This window comes from Nannospalax galili, unplaced genomic scaffold, assembly GCF_000622305.1.
Source record: "Nannospalax galili isolate Female #2095 unplaced genomic scaffold, S.galili_v1.0 scaffold974, whole genome shotgun sequence".
Classification (NCBI taxonomy): Eukaryota; Metazoa; Chordata; class Mammalia; order Rodentia; family Spalacidae; genus Nannospalax; species Nannospalax galili.
In genome coordinates this window covers 3,086,280-3,106,157 of record NW_008335438.1, presented here as the reverse complement: position 1 = coordinate 3,106,157, position 19,878 = coordinate 3,086,280, and the positions used below count along the sequence as shown (strand labels likewise).

Sequence of the window (19,878 nt, the reverse complement as noted above, 5' to 3'; positions counted from 1 at the left end):
GCTACAGGGAGACCCTGCCTCAAAAAAAGACCAAAATAACAATAATAATAATATAGATTTTGATAGCCCTCCACGTTCTAATGTGTTTTTAGAATGCACTACTTGCCCAGATTAGGCTAGACGCTAATTTCTTCCCAATTTGGCACAACCTTCTGTTCTTCCCTGCGTTCCTCTAAACAGCAGCCAAGGGGAGGGGCATGTGAGGGTTTTGCAGCAAGCTCCAGCCTCCATTTCAGCCCCATCACCATTGTCTCCTCTGAGAGCACTGTTTTTTTCCAGATCCCATTTTCAACTAGTCCAGTAGTCCTTGCCTCATCCTGGTTCATGATGTCTTAGGACTTGACTATCGCCTTCCAACTCTTCTGCGGGCTTCCTCTCTGATGCCAGCCCAAAGGAGCTTCCTAAAGAACTGATCAAACCTGCATCTCCTTCCTGAGCTTTTATCTCAGACCTCTGAGTGAGCAGTTACATGGTGTAACAGTACCAGGGTAGGGAGATTCTGACGGGGAGGTAGAGGCGGGAATCTAGCTCTCTCCCTGATTTGTGCCTAACCAAGTTGGGTGTTCAGTTCGGGTGTTAATGATTGAAGCCAGGTGGAGCCTCGTGTGGAAATTCATCTTGGAAGAGAACAGAGAAAGAGGTCTAAGTGGTTCCCAAGTGCCTGGCAGGAAAAGGTGTGACTCCATTTGTGCATTTCAGAGCAAGGCAAACAGAAACATAGGCTGCAATGAAGGCACTCTATATCCCAAGGGGACAGAGCGGGTGACTACTGGGGTTCTCAGACTTAGCTCCAAGTTCAGAGAAACATGTTCTCATGGCCAGCCTCTGCCATCGTGCCTGGAAGCAATTGTTCCTTGGAGTTAGGGCCTACATACCCCACCCATCCATCTACATGCTTGGAATTTCAGTATCTGACAACTGATCCTGAATCAGTCGCCAGTGGCTTTCCCTTTCTCCCAACGTACTCACAATCTAATGGGTTTGCCTCAAGCTCATAGCCTCAATTGCATGCCATTGGAATGATGCATCCATGATTGCTGGCTGCTCTGAACCTCGTTCCACCTGAGCACAAATCTCCCCTTTGGACAACTAAATCTGACACCACCTTTGCCAGCCAAGTTGACAAACTGAGTTTGTTTCCTTTGTTTCTCCCTTCTGATGTTCCCTTCCTTCTGGTTTGTTGGGTTGAATTTGGATTATGCTTGTTTGGTTTTCTTTACCGCTCTCCCCTCTCTCATTTTGTTTTCTCCATTCTTCTCATTGGAGGCAATGAGCCGTCCAGCGGCCGGAACTCCCCTCTCCCTTACCGGCCCGACAGCCGCCCTCTAACTCCAACTTATGCTCAAGCCCCTAAACATTTCCATGTTCCAGGTAGGAGCTGACATGGTGTGTCTCAGTGTCCTGTCACGGTGTAGAATGTAGCCTTGTGACCTCGTCTGTCTCCATTTCTCACGCTCCTTCATCGGGATACACACAGTTGACAAACACTAAATTGCAGGATCTGACCTACAGGGCTTCCAAAGGTTCTCTGTGTGAAGTTGGCAGGATCAAATTAAAGACTTATATTTTCAATTAAAAATATTTTTTCATGGCTGGGCATTGAACTGAGGGCCTTAGGAATGCCAGATAAGTGCTCTACCACTGAGCCACATGCCCAGTCTTCAGATTTCCTTGAAAAGACTGGGAGGCAGAGGACAAACAAGAGGGACTGAGTGTTGCGTTTTGCTTTGCTTTGTTAAAAGTTTAATTTTTGTATCCATGCCTTCTGTCAGGTTGTGGTTCCTTGTCCCTTACAAACCCTCAGAGGAGCCACCAGGCTCTCCTCTTGCCCCAAAGACTGAACCACAGTATCAACTGAGAATCCTCTCGTATTTCCTGTGTGTCTCTAGCAGGACTTTTCCCCATGGACTTTTCAGGGTGTTGCACCGTTAGATCAGCTGGGTGGTGTTTCTACAATGTGTCCCCACAAGTCACCTCCACAACCCAAAGAAATATCTTGCAATTTAGGCTTGGTGCTGCAAGCTTTGCTCTGGTAGTCACAAGCACTAGCTGCCATAGCTCAAATAATAATTTGTCTTCAGAAACTGGAAAACCCAGAACCCATCAATATCCTAACATTTAGGGTCTGCTCAATTTATAAGAGGGATTGACCATCTGAGATCTGAAGTCACAACACTGTTTTTCTATCAGACGTATGTTATTTTGCTTCCTTTAACCACCAAAAGCCATTTCATAAATTAGCTACTGTGTTAATATAAGTATGTATACTTGGAATCTATATTAATGTTTTACTTTTACATTCTCAACTTACCTGTAAAACAGAAGTGAATCCAGTGAGCTGGGACCACTTAGCTAGGACTTCCCTTTTAAAAAGTTTTCATTGAAAACTTGAACAATCATTATTCTACATTTGGAGATTTTCATCTAAAGAATTCCTCACCAAGATACAGTACCCAAGATTCTGAGCTAACAGAGAGCTTTTGAAATTACCTGAGTGTTTTCAGTCAAAGTAAAGTGGTATATCCAGTAGAGTCCTGTACAAACCTGTGAATGGTATTTTACATCTCTTTTTCTTTCTTAGTTCTTAACCAAATTTTGGCCTGTCTGGATTAGGACTTTGTTGACATCCCATCTGCACATGGGGGTAGTCTTGCGCATAAACGGCATTGCTATATTTTTAAACTTTATTCTTAGTTTTTTTCACATTGCTCTCCACTGTTCCACTCATGAATTGAAACAGTAAATTGAGCCACTGGTAACGTCTGGAAGCTCAATTTCTAGACAGTAGCAATTTGGGGGTTGTTTTTCCCCAAACTGGTTATGTCTTCCTCACCATACAAGCATCTCCACTGCGTGCGTGCATCTCGTCCTGTTTTAATCTCACTTTCAGTGAAGCCTGTATTTGAAATAAATGGCTCATGAACAAGGGACATCTCCGTATGTGCTCTGATGTATTACAAAGGCTTCCATGTCACGTGTGTACTTGACTCATTTCTGTAGTCCTTCTTCCAGTGTACTCAGTCTTTGTAATGCAAAGGTTAGCCCTCTGGGTTATTTTTGTTCAAGAGTCTTCTTTTTTACTTTGTCCCTTGGTTGATGTTGTTTGTTTTGTTTTTTTCCCCCTCTCGGAACTGGCTCCCAAAATCTCACACCTTTGCTTTTCATTCCCACAGATCAAGGGATCAACATTTACCGAAAACCACCCATCTACAAACAGCATGGTAAAACTCGCTTTCCTCCCCGCAGCTTTTAAGTGACTGAGTCAGCTGGCTTCCTTTTTGCTGTCTTCTGAAAGCCTTGCCTGCTCTTGCTTTTGAGAGTGAACCAAGTTTGTTACCCAGTGCATTATGCCCTTATAATCTGACAAGAGACACATATGAAATTGACTTGCTAGAGATCGAGAGCTCCATCAGGAAGCTTCCAACCTGTTTCTGATCCCATCAAACCATGTATCAGTCCATCTATAGAAAAGGGGAAATACTGGTCACCCAGGAAAAAAAAAATAGCATTTAAATGATTTAACCAACCTTTAAGATAATTTTGATGAGCTTTAAATTAATTTGAATAATAAAAACTAGCAAAAAATGAACTACCTTTGAAAAATTATTACAAGGTGTGCAGAGGTCTGCATCCTGTAGTAGACAGGGCACAGCAGGCTAAGGCAGGTCAGTAGTCTGGTCCCACCTTGCCAGTATGGCTCTGGTTCATGGTCATAAACGCTTTGTCTTTCTGTGTTCTCATCTGTAAGAGCCAGTGAAATTCTTAAAAGCTAAGAATCATGTAGTGGATTTAGAATTGTGCTTTCATTTTCTAGGAATATAGATATTTTCTGTAAGTCACATTTTCTTCCACCATCATTAGGTCTCTCTGGATTTATCTGTCATAAATAACAGTGACTTAGACAGACAGGTGGCCAAAACTGGCCTCCCAGTGATTTCAGAAAATCGTACACACATTGTACCTGGAAATTTGAAGGCTGCCTTTAGAGTCTAGTTGACAGTAATAAGTCATTAAGAATTAGGCCAAAAAAGTTGAAAATGTACAAGGAAAAACTTTCAGGCAAAAATTCTAAGAAGGAAGAGAGAAAATATGTATTGTAATGGTTCAGTGGCTATAATTTTTTTTCCTTTTTTGATTTTCAAGATTTTACATCATGTGCTTGCATTTTAAGTTTGTTAACATTGTTTCTGTTTTTGTTTTTATGGTTTAATGTCTTCCCACACACTCATTAACATGTGATTGTTTAACTACTGACTTCACCAATTCTAATGCGTAAGTACTGTTTGAAGTCATGCTTTTTCATTTTCTTTTAACAATAAGATACCCAGAGTTAGATTTAGCAATGTAAAAATCTCTTTAAACGTTAACTCTTCAGGCCCTATCTCTCTAACAATAGCAAAAAATAAATAAATGCTGAAGAGATTAGATAGTGTTTATTTGGAAGGAATTAATTGGCTAATCATTTTGACAGAAGTCTTTACTTTCAGCCTGTGGTTATTAAGTAATAGTCACACAGCTAGAACAGCACTTAAAGTTCCATGTCAAAGAAATAGATATTATGTCCCAAACTAGTACCCATGCCCTGATGCATTTGAGAAAGAGAAGAATAAAAGTGGCATTTTTCATTTTGAGGCAAAACTTGAGTCTTTCCTGTGCTAACATTTTGTGTCCTGTACAGAGGCAGATTTAGTATCAGTGTTTCATTAAGCTAATGATCTTGAAAAACACTGCTTCCTGCCCAGCCAAGACTTTACCTCTTATTATCTGGTAACTTTAATCACTTTACATGAGTAAGTTGAAAACCAGGTTACTAAAACAATGAGATGATTCAAAAGGTTACTTTCAGATTGTAAACTGTGTGGGCCCAAGAGTAAAAGAATTTAACTTAAGGCTTTATAAATATACCTTGGGATGCCTAGTGACATCCCAGACTAACTTGCAAAGGCCGCCACAGCCAAGAACTGACCGCTAACCTGGTTTGTTTTGCTCCAGTTCTGCTATTAGACTTGGGGTTCTAAGCCAGTGAGTCCCCTACTCACACATAGCCTTTGTGAACTAATGTTGCTTGTCTGTGCAGCTTCTGTTGTTTTAAAGTTGTTTGAACAGTAAGTCTGCATGGCAACCATAAATTACAGTGACTTCCTGCAAGCTGGAAGTGGGTTTCTCCATTTCCATTTCTCCCAAGACACAAAGACCCATAAAAAGTACATAAAGGATTCCAAGAACCAGATCAATGTATTTGTGGCATCTTCCTAAAGATTAGCAACTACATTCAAATGGTGTTGTTATACCTTTCACTTAGCTCCTTCATTTCAAATTTCAAATGATAAACTCTTAGAGCATTTACAATTGGTAGTTAGGAAAGGAGCATTCTTTGTTGGTAGACCCATTCTGCACCTGCATCTGCAATGCCATTAGCCACTTCCCATGGGACGACTGAGCACTTGACCTGTGGTGAGTGCAACTGAAGACTTGACTTTTAAGTTAACACATTTTTTTATTTCATTTCATTTATTTGAATTTAAATATACACATAGCATAGGACAGGACAGCTCTAGAACAGGTATTTCAGATACAGAAGAGATCCGGAATGAAGTTTTGCTTCTCAGATGTGAGGTCAGAAAATAGAGTTGTCGCTAAGTTCCTGGGCTGTTTGTTCATGGTGATACACAGAACGTTCTAGCTTTGAAACTTAAAGAAAGAATGGAAACCCTGTCTGTGGGGTGGTACCACCACGGCCTTACAGACCCATAGCTAAGCAACCCTGGTTCCCACCTAGATGCAGCTGCCTTTGCAGCCCAGAGCAAGTCTTCAGAAGATATCATCAAGTTTTCCAAGTTCCCAGCAGCCCAGGCGCCAGACCCCAACGAGATACCAAAGATTGAGACGGACCACTGGCCTGGTCCCCCCTCACTTGCTGCCATAGGTATGCAACCAATACAGCTAAGTCAAACAAATTGCTAAGAAAGCTCAACATGAACTGCTTAGAAACATGTAAAGAAATGTCATAAAAAATTTTTTAAGAAAATTATGGTCAGAAAGTAGAATAGTGAAAAGAATTAATGTGATTGTGCTTACGTACAAAATACCTAAAAGTTACAAAACTGTCTCCCATATCCTGGCTCTAAGCCAAACTCACCAAATCCAGTACTGGTCTAAAGTTGGTGGTTTGGATGGACTCTGAGTTATCGCTGTAAAACCAGCAACTCTGTTGAACGCAGAAACCAACTGGCTCTATGTAGTCTAGTAGGTTAAGTTATGGGGTATCTACTGAAATGTGACTTCTTTCAGTTAAATTTGTTTTACACTGTTTCTAGGTTGCCTTTCTAATTCTTTTAACAAGCAGCCTTACCACTGAAGCACTTTCACGCCTCTTACCAGAGCACCTTCTCTATTACTAAGAAGGACTATTGTCGAGCACCAGGTGCTCTGAAATAATATTTGTGTGTGATTTTACATCTGTCATTCCACGGGTCCTGTGCTAAAAATATCACCTTGGAGCCATGTTCTTTGCTTCTGCTTTCCAATTGTGTCTGTGTCTTTTTACCATTTTGTCAATAGTGAAATCACTTGGTCTATAGAAGTGTATTAACAAACCCACAAGCTAATACTGAAAATTGGGTCAGCCGTACAAAGATATGATTACTATCATATTTCTGTTGACAATGTGAAAGGCCTTCAATTTTCCAAAAATTCTTAATCATCTTCATCAGTCTAATTTTTAAAAACTATGTGTTTAGAATACATTTTACAAGCACTAGGCATTTTAGAGCAATTAATATTTGTAGGAATAGTTGAATAAAGAGATCACTCATTATCCACAAGTATTTTATAATTATGTTGGTAAGATTTATCTAATTCTTGCAAACTTAGGTCTATTAATTTTCATTAGTATAAACTAAAGAAAAATTCATATTGACTTTTATAAGCCTAAGAACAGAATACCTGTTAATCTACGCCCTCCAGGAAGCTCATGGGGACCTTGGATTTCTTACCTCAGTTACATTGCTTAGTAGGGACCTAACTTTGGAGGACAGGGAAAGTCAAATGTTATTGTTGAAACTCTTATCACTAAATAATCTTAAGTTGCTTAGAGTCCCAAAATGAAGAAAATATCTGCACCATTAATCAAAATGATGAAAAAGTAAGGTTATTACCTAACTTTTATTGTTATTAAATTAGCAAACTTTCCTGTTTCCTCATACAGCCAGATTAATCCAAGGGATTTAGGAAGAACGATAATTACCTTACTGTTCAGTCACTCACACAGACGCCTCCATTTCATCTCCTTCCTCCTCTTTTCTCAGAAGCCTAGAAATTATGCACAATTTGATACATCGTTCTGAAGTCACTTTTAGCTGTATTAGCCCTGTTCTTATTTACCTATTAGTAGTAAAATTCTTTCATGTTCATTTTTCACGGTATAAGGAAAGGAAAGTTAGAGATGTGAAAGAAACACACCAAGTATGCTTTTCAGTGACTTTACAAAGGGTAGAGGACCAAGTATCAGTCTGAGAAAAGTCTGAAATTGTCAGGAGAAGAGAACTGTTAAGATTTTAAAACTTTCTACAAGAAAGTGATGCGACTGTTTTGCCAATTTTTAGGTATGTAATTTGAATTCCTCTCTAGTTTATAGCTGACCTCTGGATCATCAAGTAATAGTCCTTCCCACTTATTACAACGGGCTCTGGCCTGTAGCTAATGTGATGGCTTAAGTCTCAGTTGCCATGGCAAACCCAGTTCTAATTGAACAGACGTGTGGAGGGGACCAAATCCCCTCCTTAGCAGCACTACACACTGAACTAGCATGACAGAGGGCCCTTGAGAAGCCAGTCCCTGGGCCTGAGTTGGGCAGTTTTCCTAGTTGTATTGTTCACTTTGACTGCCTACCCTGCCAGCCTGACAGAGAACCCAGATGGACTAGTCCGTTAAGATTCCTTATCATGGGGCTGATGTGAGAAGTTATCTTTGCTATGGACTTAGGAACTGACATGAGACGCAGATCTAGTGGCAGAGAGGAAGATGAGGAAGAACTTCTGAGACGCCGGCAGCTTCAAGAAGAGCAACTGATGAAGGTTTGTCTTTAAACTCCCTCTCTACTATCCTCAACCCCAGTTCCACATGACCCCTGTTTTGGCAGGGTTTGTGTGTTTGTTAATAGCTACTATATAGGATCACCAAGAAAAGCAAGTGGTGGTCCCAGTCCTCCAGGACTTATAGTCCAGGAGGAGAGACATGTCAGACATATGGTCACCAGAATAAGAAGGAACATACACTGGCTTTAGAGGAGATGACAGTGGGGCCGGAGGTTTAGAAGGGTATGGAATTGTTGGATTTTTCAGGGAGCATGTGACTATTGGGTGGGTATGCAGGTGTACCTGTTGCAAGGATACAGAGGTGTCCTGCAGACCAAGGTGGTATGTACCCAGGGGCATGCAGGCCCTGCTGGAGGAATTCCCTTGGGATGAAGTAGTTGTCCAAGTCTTTTTCTCAGGACTTGGAGGACCTCATATCTAGAATGGAAGGAAAAAGGCATCAAGGGACCAAGGGACTGCCACCAAGAGTCCCTTGCTCCCCACCCTCTGTGTGTTCCTGCTTCTTGCAAGGACCTGTGACATCTCGAAGGGCTAGCTGATGCCAAACTCTCTGACCAATAAGGGGCTGATGGATCCCTTGAAATAGTGTCCTTCAAAGATAACAAGAAATTCTCGTGGTGCTCTGTACACAGAGGAAAGCATGCAAAGAACAGCCCCAGTTTTGCACAAAATAAAATAATACGAGATGGTATAAATCAGAATGTAGTGGATGGGGGACTCAGTGGATGGGTTACAGCTTCTTCTGGAGTTTCTAAAATACCTACGACCATATATTCCTTTTTTATTGTTTCACTTTTAAACAAATCAGTGCAATTTCTTGTGTAAGGACACCATCCACAATCTCCCCTCCAATATCAAAAATCATCATGTACACACACTTACTCTGAGGCCTTTTGGTGAGGACAAAGGAAGGGGAACATTCTTTCAACATGGAGTTTGGCTTAGGGAAGAGAAGCTTCACCACTGGAAAAGCTAGCAGGGCTCCCAGATCTAGAACCTGCCCTACCTCTTATGGAAGGACCAGACTCTGAGCCAGAAAAGCAACTCTAGTTCATGAAAGCAACTGTAGGTTTAGCTTCAATTTTTCTTTTTTTCTCCTTTTCTTTTTTTTTTTTTTTCCTTCTGTGACTAGCTTAACTCAGGCCTGGGGCAGTTGATACTGAAGGAAGAGATGGAGAAGGAGAGCAGAGAAAGAGCATCCCTTCTGGCCAGTCGTTACGACTCTCCCATTCACTCAGGTGAGCAGCAGGCCCGGCCTCCAGTGAGCAGAGAGAGCCTCCTACTAGCAAAGAGGCAGAGATAGCCCAGACTGTCACCTAAGAGACAGGACCTGCTTCTATGGTTGTCTAACCTCTTGAGCTCCTTCTTATGCTGAGATTCTAGTCTATGTGAATATGCAATGCTATTATAACTGCATAGATGAAGAAAAAGCTTCAAAAAGATTAAATATCATCTCCAAAGATGCAAAAGTAGAATTTACAAAGATGCAGAGTCTCAGGTCTTCTCCCTCCTGTGCCCTTGACAGATGGGATCATTCCATAGCACAGACCTTCCAGGAACCCAGCTGGGATTGGCCAGCACACCTGGATGTCTTATGTTGGATTCTGGATCAGTTACTGCTGCCATCTCACCTGGGGCCTGGGGTATAGGCACTCAGATGTCACCAGTCTCAAGTCTTTGGTGAACTGAGTGAACTTTGTCAAGCCTCCTTAGGTCCTATCTTTTTCTCCTGTAAAAATGGAAATAATAGTTGTGTGGCTAGGATGGTATTGCTGATTCAGTGAGAGAAAGCACACTGAATTCTTAGCTGTGTGCAGGAACTGCAGGAGGCACAGCTAACTTCAGCCCCACCTGGGCTGTTTGTCTTCCCCTACCACTCTTCAGCGTTATCATGGTTGTGATGTCACTCCTGCAACCTCCTTAAAATGGTTACTTGTGTTCACTGGAACCCAGTATTGTTTGAATTCTTTTTGCTATGCCTTTTATTATGTGAAAGAAGTTCCACTGCCAATTTCATTGAAAGACTGGACAAATTACTCTCTTACCTTTTCTCATTCAGCTTCCCACGCTCCCTCATCCAAAACCTCATCTCTCCCTGGCTATGGAAAAAACGGGCTTCACCGGGTAAGACTTCAACTGATTGTGTCTGTATGCAGTCCTCCCTCAGTTCTGGTTAAAGTACTGACATATCATCTGTTATTTTTATTTATTATATTTTTATTTATTTTGTGGGCATGCCTATGGGTATGTGTATGTGTGTGACTGTGCATGTGTCATGGTATACCTGTGAAGGTCAGAGGATAAACTTAGGTTGTCAAGCTTGTAGGCAAGTGTCTTTTCCTGCTGAGCCATCTCACTGGTCCCCGAATAATCTGACTCTTGGTCTTGGTGTTGGGATATAATGAAAATTTCCATCTGCCCAACCACTTGGTAAATCACTTTGAGTTACAGGAAAAATAAAATACTTCTTTTTCAAGGAGAAAAGAAAAACTGACTTTAAATGAATGAACTGTATGAGCTTAAAGGAGGACTAAATTAAGCAATAGCAGGCAAATACTTTTACATTAAAGAAAAAAAGTGATTCCTTGATCCATTATTTCTGCTATAAAAAGAGAATTGGTTACAACCACCTTCCTCTACAAAACCTAGTATAAATATAGTTATTTACCTATGCCTAGAAGTATATTTTTATCTATGAATAAGAAATCCTTGCTTTCTAAGAGCTTCCTGGGCAGTACCATAGATGCTCTGCAAAATGCAGAGATTTCATAGTTCTTGAAGAATGAACAGGAAAGTTCAATGATGAACAGCCAGGATTTTAGCTTGGGAAGGATTCTTAGGATCTTGTAAGTCCTTTCTTCCTTTTCACTGACTCTAAATGACCACTGTGGAGCTCGCCCAGTGATAAGACTTTCCTTGTTACAGCCTGTTTCCACGGATTTCGCTCAGTACAACAGCTACGGGGATGTCAGCGGTGGAGTGCGAGGTGAGGCTCCCACAGCAGGTTGACCATGATAACATCATTTCTTTCAGCCCAGGTTCATGAGAGGCTGTGTAATCACAAGCTCACTACCTTTGTTCTTACCATGCCATATCCTATAGTAGAACCACCGCTACCTTCTCTGAGCTCATGGAGCAAGTGCTAAAAACCCAAGGGGTCTCTAAAGAAATATAAGCATGAGAAGCAAGTTGCTAAGCATTCATTCACTGCCTCTACTACATTCTGGGCACGCTAATGAATATCTGGAAGTGTAGCAATAAGTGGCTGCCCTCAAAAATGTATGTGGTGAGGATCTAGGATACCTAAAGTTGAAGCAGGCATTTCCGGCTTCAATGAGACTGCTGGCACAGTGTGTGCACAGGCTGGGAGTGGGTAAAGCACATAGTTCATTGGGGACTGTTTTGTAAATTACAGTACAGCTCGGTATTTCTGTTGATGGTTCCATGTTGGCATATGGTCTTTCTCTAATGATTTTTTTCCCTTTTCAGACTACCAGGTATGGACTACTTTGTCTTTCTTGAGTTGGCCACACGGGAAAACCATCTTGCAATCCATGCTGCTTCTCCAGGGAAATGGTTTCTGTTGAGAGGATGTGTACTGTGGTTGACCTGTCTAACCATTGCTCCGTACCAGGAGAAGCAGGCATACTGGTGTTCGGATCAAGCTGTCACCGCAGACCTTGGGGACAGGGACAGGGCATGAGCAAAGCCAGACGTGGGGAGACTCTGTCTTGGCTGGTTTGGGAGCGGTCTCACCGGGATGGAAGGGAGCCAGCCTGAAGGATCTTCCCACGTGCAGTTTTCCTCTCTTCACTTCCAGTCTCTTGGTGTTTTGGTCCTTCCTCTTCTTGCTTGTCTCCAAATGCAAAGGAGTCAGCGCTTGGCCTCTAGGAAAGAAGAGTTGGCTCTTAAACCATTCCTTCTCACCCTGTTAGACTGAGGGACAGTGAGAAAAGAGAATAAACTCGAGAACTAAAATGAAGAGCAAAAAGAATAGCCAGGTGTGGAGATGCATACCTGTAATCCCAGTACCTGAAAGTTCTGAAGTAGGAAGATCTGGTGTTCAAGGCCAGCCTGGGCTACAGAGACAGAGAGAGCAGAAAACAGTAGTAATAGACCTGACAACTTTTTATGTAGTGTATACCTTCATATGTGTAGGCTAAATCTAGGGATTAGTCCACAATTATGCATCCATGGTCTTCTCCAAGTTGATTACAGACAGTCATATCCCTACCCTTACTCAGTAGGATCTTACTTTGAAAAGTGCACGGCAATGATGGTGACTCGGTAGGGAGGGTCTGAGACCCAGCAGGCAATTCGGGAGCACACAAAGCCCTCCCTTGCGTTCCCCTGCTCTTTGTGCTCACCCTTGAACCAGCATTCTGTTGCAGACTCTCCCAGATGGCCACATGCCAGCAATGAGAATGGACCGAGGCGTGTCCATGCCCAACATGTTGGAACCAAAGGTGAGTGTGGCTGTTCCTTTCTTCTCATACACAAGCATGTGCAATAAAGAGATTTGGTTTCCTGGGTGGTTGCTCTGCCCAGAGTGCTCTAGGCTGGCACGCGCAGGAAAGCATGTCTTAAAGCACCTTCCCATTCCCCTGTTTGTGCCACATTAAGCCTGCAGGTTTAAACCCTCATTGCCTATAGTGCTCTGCTCACAGTAAGGTACCAGTACCTCTCTCCCCATGGCCTAGGTGCAACCCTACCACATGTATTGCAAGGCATGTCCAATGCTAAGTGAGTGGCTGAAGACTGCCCTGGACTGCCGGGCCAACATGCCACAAACCTGCTTAGTCCTGGGCAAATTGGCATGGCTGGTCACCCTAGTTCCAGAACATTCTATACCTCCAGAGATATTCAAAGTCTTGTCCTCCCTGATGGCCCTAGTTGGATCCCTGGTTCAAGAAGTATCAGCTTCCTGAACACAGTTATTAGACCTGCCTAGTCATATACAATAGCTGAAAACATTGAACCCTGCACGAAGGTATCCTGTGATTTAACAGCATCCTGTAAGAGACAACATGTGCCGATCGTTTCACTTCTCCTCTAACCTGACCTTCACAGCCCATGCTTGATAAGTTAGCATTGCACTCTGAAAGCTCTCCCAGGCACGATGCTTTATGAGACAGTGGTAGAGAGCTAGGAACGTGCAAGAATCTGTCCCTTTGCCCCGAATACTGGAGAGTCTACTTAACTGCTCTTGTAATTATCTCTTAGAAACCCTGTCTTGGAAGCACTGGGCTGTGTTATAGATTGTGTTTATTCATTAAATGGACAATAGTTTTCTAGAAGAGGTGTTTTCTTTGTTTCAGATATTCCCTTATGAAATGCTCATGGTAACCAACAGAGGGCGCAACAAAATCTTAAGAGATGTGGACAGAACCCGGCTGGAGGTAAACAGAAACAAAACAAAATCCAACCCCAATTGCAGGTCCCTGTACATTCCCGAGTATACCTCTAAGAAACATTTTGTTTCTCCAGTGGAAACCTAAAATGATATTTTTTTAACAAATCAGTTTTATATTCTAGGTAGAATAAAGACATAACTAAAATCTCAAAGGATCACCAGTGAAATAAAGCCATGAGATTCGAGTTCATGGGCATTCAATCATTGCCGTTACTGCATGCTAAGCGCTGTGTTAGATACCTAAAAGTACAGCAATGAGCCAGAGAGGGGCCCATTCTCAAATGTATATGGTGAGGAGAGAGAGAACAGATGGATGTTTGGATACAAAAACATCATAAAAGCAGCCATTCTCTGGCTTCAGGGAGGCCAGTAGTAACGTGTGTGCCAATAGATATAAATGTATTTACACTCAAGTTTGCAGTTAGAACAGTGTGCAAAAATGCCTGGAAATATTTGGATTACCCCAGAGACACAGCACCACATAGCACCAAAGGGCTTTCATCATTTCTTTGGAAATTGGGTGCTGTGATTAGGCCTGGAGATGCAGCATGGGAGTCTCCATCCCTTTAAATATATTCCCAAATTCTTATCTCCCTTGGGCTTGGGCTGCATCCAGTGGGAGCAGAGGAAGTAGCATTCTAGAAGGTCTGTTCTGCATAAGTCTCTTTCTTGGCTCTTTCCACATTGTTTGTTGAAGGGTTATCTGGGTACACATATGTATCCAGGCCTTCTTAGGCATGGAAGGCTGATCTTTGTACTTTTCCATTTGAATGACTTTAAGTTCTGGCTGCCAGTAGCAGGAAGAACCATGACTATTCCCTGACAAAAGGCGGTGCCTCTGTAGAAGGGGTTAGGCTAGTTCAAACAGCACTAGCCCCAGTGTCCTGAGGCGATTTTACTAGGAGCAGTAACAGATGGGAGACCTCCCCAATAGACAATCCTTCCCCCTTGATAATGGGTCCTGGGGCTCCCCAGGGACTACCCTGGATGTTCCTTTCTCATTGGCTACTTGTTGCTACGATACATTTTTCTTCTGCATTTTCTCAGCATCCCAAGGACTTGAAGTCATATAGTATCATAAGTTACTTTCCTGTGCCCTATCACTGACATAGTACCTACTTGAAACAGTATCAGCAATCCTCTAGCAGCTCTTTGCTCTGTTAAGGAGGACACTACAAAACTGGGCATGGTAGCACAGCACTTGAGAGAGGCAGAGGCAGGTGGAGTTCTGTAAGATCAAGGCTAGCCTGGTCTTCATAGTGAGCTCCAGGTCAGCTAGGGCTACGGTACAGGAGACCCTGTCTCAGAAATAAAAATCAAAAAGGACACTGCACCTGGCCATGCCTGGATACATTCTGCCCGGTTCTTCAAAATGATGTTAATGTCTCTGAGTTCCTAGAGATTGATTTTCCAGGACCTGCGGACAGGTGACAAAATCTGCTGTGCTCAACTGTCTTAGAGAAAGTGGTGTGATATTTGCATATTGCCTTCACATGTACTTTTGCATGTTTTAGATCATCTTTTGATGCACACTATTGTGTGCACATAGTTGCTGCACAGCAGTTTAGAGAGGAGTGACAAGGGAAACCATCATACATGCTCATGTCAAATGCACTTTGGGGAGCACACTTTTGATCTGTAATTGACTGAATGAAGGACGCGGAAGCCAGGGATATGGAAGGCTCACTGTATTCATCAGCTAGAGAGCACATCTCAAGGTCATCGGTGTGACCACCAAGACTAGCTGCTTCCCTCTTCTCTCTCCCCAGCGTCACTTAGCTCCAGAAGTGTTTTGGGAAATCTTTGGAATGTCCATCCAGGAATTTGACAAGTTACCTCTTTGGAGACGCAACGACCTGAAGAAAAAAGCCAAACTCTTCTAAGTCCCTCACAGAAATGGCGATTGGAGAAAAGATCGGCAATGGTGGCGATGCCTGGAACATTGCCTTAAGGCCCACACTTGATTGGAGAACTTTTTCAACACCATCTCTCAGCAGCAACACCAAGGAAAAGTCTGCTCACAGCATCCATGAGCCAAATATTGGGCCAGCCAACTGTAACACTTGCCAAGCAGCAATGGGGTAGAAATTTCCTGTGTTCCCAAACTCAGCAGTAATGTCCACATGTGATCTCTCTATGTGACCTAGTGTCCACAACAGGAGCTTCTCTTTTTTCCTCTTGTTTTCCTTTAACCATTGTCCAACCTAGTGCTGCCTGTACTGGTAAGTCAGCAAGTGCCCTTAGGAAGCTCCTGGGAAGAAACAGTTGTGCAAATCCCTTGGGATGAATTTATTTATTATGTAGCACTGTGGCTAAGGAGGCAGAGTCTGGGGGCATGTCCCTATAGTAGCAACTGTGCACGCCTGTTCTTTCCAGACTTGTCCGCCTCTGCCTGGACTCGGTCAGGAACAGCAATCAGGCAGGGAACTAGGTATTTCTGAGTGTGTGGCTTTGAATCAGCAAGAATGATTTCGAATAAGCTCTTTGCTCTGTCCTGTGTGCTGAGACCTGGTTGGCCAACTGCTAGAATTCTTTTTACAGGAAAGGGAAAAGAAAAGAAATGAAGGAAGCCCTTCCTGAACTCTTTTTCTGCTTCTGTGACAGTATACCCAATCCTTCTTTCCCTGTAAATTGACAGGAGCTGGCGTGGGCTTCACCTCCACTAGGAAAGGGGGAACAAATCCTGTCTCCAGATCTGCGCAGTTGCATGCTGTTAGGTGATTTTTGCCTGTGGGTCATGTCTCTCTTAGAAAAGAAGAAAAATCCACACCCTGCCACCATCACATGCCCTTCCGCCCAGCGTCCCCGGCTGTTTGTCTGGTTTCCTGGGGATCAGGTCAAACCCATGCTGGTTTTGTATTTTAAATTCATGTCAGTCACAGGCTGAGGAAAGGCATTTTTTCCTCCTTTAAATCTCTGCAACTCCAAAGTAGATTGTCTGAAACAGATTTAATTTGGCTTCAGCTTTCCTTTTTGCCTAACGCTATTGATGTGCACACATGTGTGCACAGGCCTGTGTGTAACTCACCCAGGGCAGTGAGTCTGCATGTGCTTTTCAATTTCTGCTTGAATGTTTGTCACACTGTGCTGTGGCTTCTAAGGGATATTTGCAAAAAGCATATGATCCAAAGATCAAATGTGAGACTAAGTGTGTTCCCAGCATTGACTCCTTCAGGGGTATTGCTAAGAAACCATCATATCCCATAAGCTGGGGCAGCTGGGATCAGATAGAAGATTGCAGAAGTGGTATCAGCTGGTTTAGGGCTCAGGGCATCTCACCAGAGCCCTTACATACTCTGAAACTCTCAAATTGGGGCCTAGGTCTTTCATTAAAATGAATAAGGCCACATGGTGAGGATTGATGTGAGTTGGATGAGGGAGAATCTCTCCAGCTCCACACAGAAGAGATGGAAGGCACATTCATCCTCCTGTGGTGGGGTTCTTCTTGGGAATTTAAGATCCAAGTTGAAACCAAAGGGGAAAACATTAGGATTCAGCCACACACAGCACTTGGCACAGAAGTGAAGAGATTCTTCCTGAGTATCAGTGCAGCCAGCTGTCCACCTGACACCAGCCATAAAAAGTAAGCAGCATAGATTCTGAGCCCATGCTGCAGACCTGTGGCTTGTGTCCTGCCACTGTCTGTTGGGTGCTGTGATGGATGCTAGAGTTGCTTTATCGTGTTCTGTTCTGCTGTGGCACAGGAATTTAAGTTTGAGAACTACTCTCACAAACCCATGTGTATTTGAGCACCTACTAACACACTTAGCAAGAGGGCTGTACTAGGTGGCCTGAGTTGATGGGTCCAGCTCCTCTTGGTTGGAAAGCAGACTACAGCAAGCAGATTTTCCCCTTCGGGTCTCCATTGCCTCTTGCTTTCTTTCATTGCCCGGCCCTCACTGCCCTGTCCAGCACTGGCAGCCTCAGCCCAAGGTCTATATCAACTGGTTCTTGCTTTGCCCCGGCAGTGTAGAGGGTGGGGGATATGGTCCATTCACAGTGCTTCCCTATCACAGTCAGAAGCAGTGGTGGCCAAGTGGGTGTGAACACTCAACTGAGAGAGGATTGTTTTCCAATATGGAGATAACAAATGACTATCATGCTTTTCATTGATTTATAAGTTATTACCATAGACATGCAGATCAAATGCTAGAGTGAGAGAAATCAAGGCATTCAGGAGACAAGGGTGTATTCAGGGGGTTTGCTAAGATTCTACTCTTGTTCTTCTTAAAGAGAATGTGGCTCTGCCTTGACATAGGAAAATTCAACTGGAAAAACAAAAACAGACAGTCCTCCTCTTTATGTTACAGAGACCCCTGAGTGAGTTAAGGGTCTGCCTAAGATTGCTATGATAATTAGACTCTAAGTTCTCCCAATAGCAAAACTCTGCTTCCTTATCTATTTTGAACTCAGTTTCTCATCCAACTTGAGAAATTAAAAAAAAAAAATCTTTTTGTGACAGGGGCTCCCTTTAGGCCCGGCAGACCTGGAATTCACTATGTAGAACAGACTGGCCTTGATCTCACAGAGATCCACCTGCCCATACCTCCCAAGTGCTAGGATTAAAGGTATGCACTATCATATCCAGAAAAAAATTTATTTTTTTTGCATTCTGTATCGAGCATAGTAGTTCATTTACATTGCATCATATAAAAATGTATTACTAGGAAATAGTAAAAGCCTTGCCTGCTCTGGAGAAGAACCACTGGAAACTGTCATGGGCAGAGGGCTCCCCTACTGTGTTCCTCTGCAGAAGATTCCAGCCAGAAGGACGGGTTGGAGATGACCTGTTTCTAAAGCCAAGCCTAATGTTTGGGCCTCAGTGCCCTCTGTGTGTGTGTGTGTGTGTTGTTAAAGGCTCAGCATGTTTGACCTTGAGATGTCCAGACCACAGCACAGGAGGTGGCTGGTTTATGCCTCACCCCATCCTATACTAGCCAGGGAAATCCCAGTTGTTAGCAGTTGAATTAAAGCAGCTTGTGTGCTTGGGAGAGAATTCCATACATGGCAGGCTTGGCACCTCTATCAAGGGCTACTTTTTCTAGATCTGACTTGTGACTTGAAGCGCATATCCTGATTGCATGGTCTAGAAGATGCTTCTGTGACCACATGGGAGTCAAGTGCTTCCTTTAAAACTTCTCCAAGAGTCCAGGCTCTCACATAGTCTTCCTGTGCAGTTTATCAGGAGGTATGAAGAGCCTTTGAAAACATGTACAGCTAGCTCTGCATCTCCATACTCGTGTGGGGTTTGTTATAAAATATTTTTAATACGATTCCTTCAACAACTAAACATAAACTGCCTGTTCTCTGAAACCTCAAAGAGAAAACCTGGAGTCAATAAGTACTAAGGTGCAAAAAAAAAAAAAAAAATGGGGATAGTTTTCTATCTGTCCCTCCTCTCCCCTCCCCCCTCCCCCCTCCCTCCAGTTCTGAGTCTGTTCCTCCAAGCCACATCTTCCTGAGACACAGTTCCAACCCTTGTCTTTTCTCTCATCTAGTGTCAATCATCTGGAACCTGCAGAGGTCCAGCTGGTAACATTTCTAAAGATGACTCCTTTACACTTTGAAGCAAACATCTTTTTCTAAGGATTGCTTCTCCAATTATGTTATAAAATGCGTCTGATTTTGCAAGTTTAAAATAATTCAGATTAACCACTTTTGCATATATATATCAAGCATACTTGGAGTTGCTATCCTGGGGCATGATGCAGGAACAGACATGGCTCCAGGCTCTGCGCTCCAAGAACCCTGTTTCTGTCAAGGGAGGGGCATACATTCTGTCCCATTCACCCTACTGCATTTTTCTGAAACAAGCTGGGATTATAAATTGCTTTGTATTTCTCGTAACTGCTTAATCTGTCCTTCCTGTGGCTGCCTCAATTTTGATTTAAAATTTTATTTAGACAAACCAAGACTTTGTATGCCCTAAAATTCCTTAGTGCTCCTTTTGAAGAACTGTCCAGAAAAAGATGGATGGTCTAGGACTTGAGATTTGTAGTGATGCTGCCCCCCACATAACAACGTGCAGAAGAGGAGCCGCTCACCTCCACTGTGGTGGGCGAAGGAGAAAGCTTTGTTTAACATTGAAAAGAAGACCACTGTATTTCCACTTTCTGCCCACAAAGCAGAGGGAGATGGTGACAAATGCCCCATGAATTGTTTTGTTTTCACTTTATAGTAAACTTAAAAAGAAAGGGGCAAGTGGTCAAGTTGAAGCTTTTCTAAGTAGCCAGTGTGTGCACCAAAAATTCAGCAAAGCCAACATTTTCAGAAACTTAATATAATTAAAAGGCAGTTACCATTGCTAAAATTCTTCCCTTGGTCTCTTCTCAATGTATTGGTCCCATGAGTCGCTTCCTGAGCCACGGG

At 43.0% G+C, this 19,878-nt stretch overlaps 1 protein-coding gene across 12 annotated transcripts in view; it reads left to right on the top strand.

The window, feature by feature from the left end:
• Ablim1 (actin binding LIM protein 1) overlaps window positions 1–18,030 on the top strand; it is a 232,564-nt gene extending 214,534 nt beyond the window's left edge. For 3 of the 12 annotated variants that reach the window (XM_029562132.1, XM_029562133.1, XM_029562134.1), the window contains 11 exons: window positions 1,267–1,371; window positions 3,174–3,221; window positions 5,780–5,926; window positions 7,984–8,075; window positions 9,229–9,334; window positions 10,156–10,220; window positions 11,022–11,082; window positions 11,586–11,593; window positions 12,488–12,562; window positions 13,415–13,495; window positions 15,279–18,030. In XM_029562132.1, the coding sequence (XP_029417992.1) occupies window positions 1,267–1,371; window positions 3,174–3,221; window positions 5,780–5,926; window positions 7,984–8,075; window positions 9,229–9,334; window positions 10,156–10,220; window positions 11,022–11,082; window positions 11,586–11,593; window positions 12,488–12,562; window positions 13,415–13,495; window positions 15,279–15,392 (902 nt within the window). In that variant the 3' untranslated portion in view covers window positions 15,393–18,030. The remainder of the gene's footprint in view (window positions 1–1,266; window positions 1,372–3,173; window positions 3,222–5,779; window positions 5,927–7,983; window positions 8,076–9,228; window positions 9,335–10,155; window positions 10,221–11,021; window positions 11,083–11,585; window positions 11,594–12,487; window positions 12,563–13,414; window positions 13,496–15,278) is intronic. The other 9 variants (XM_029562131.1, XM_029562130.1, XM_008830233.3 and 6 more) reach the window with 9 other exon arrangements.
• The last annotated feature ends 1,848 nt before the right edge of the window (window positions 18,031–19,878 follow it).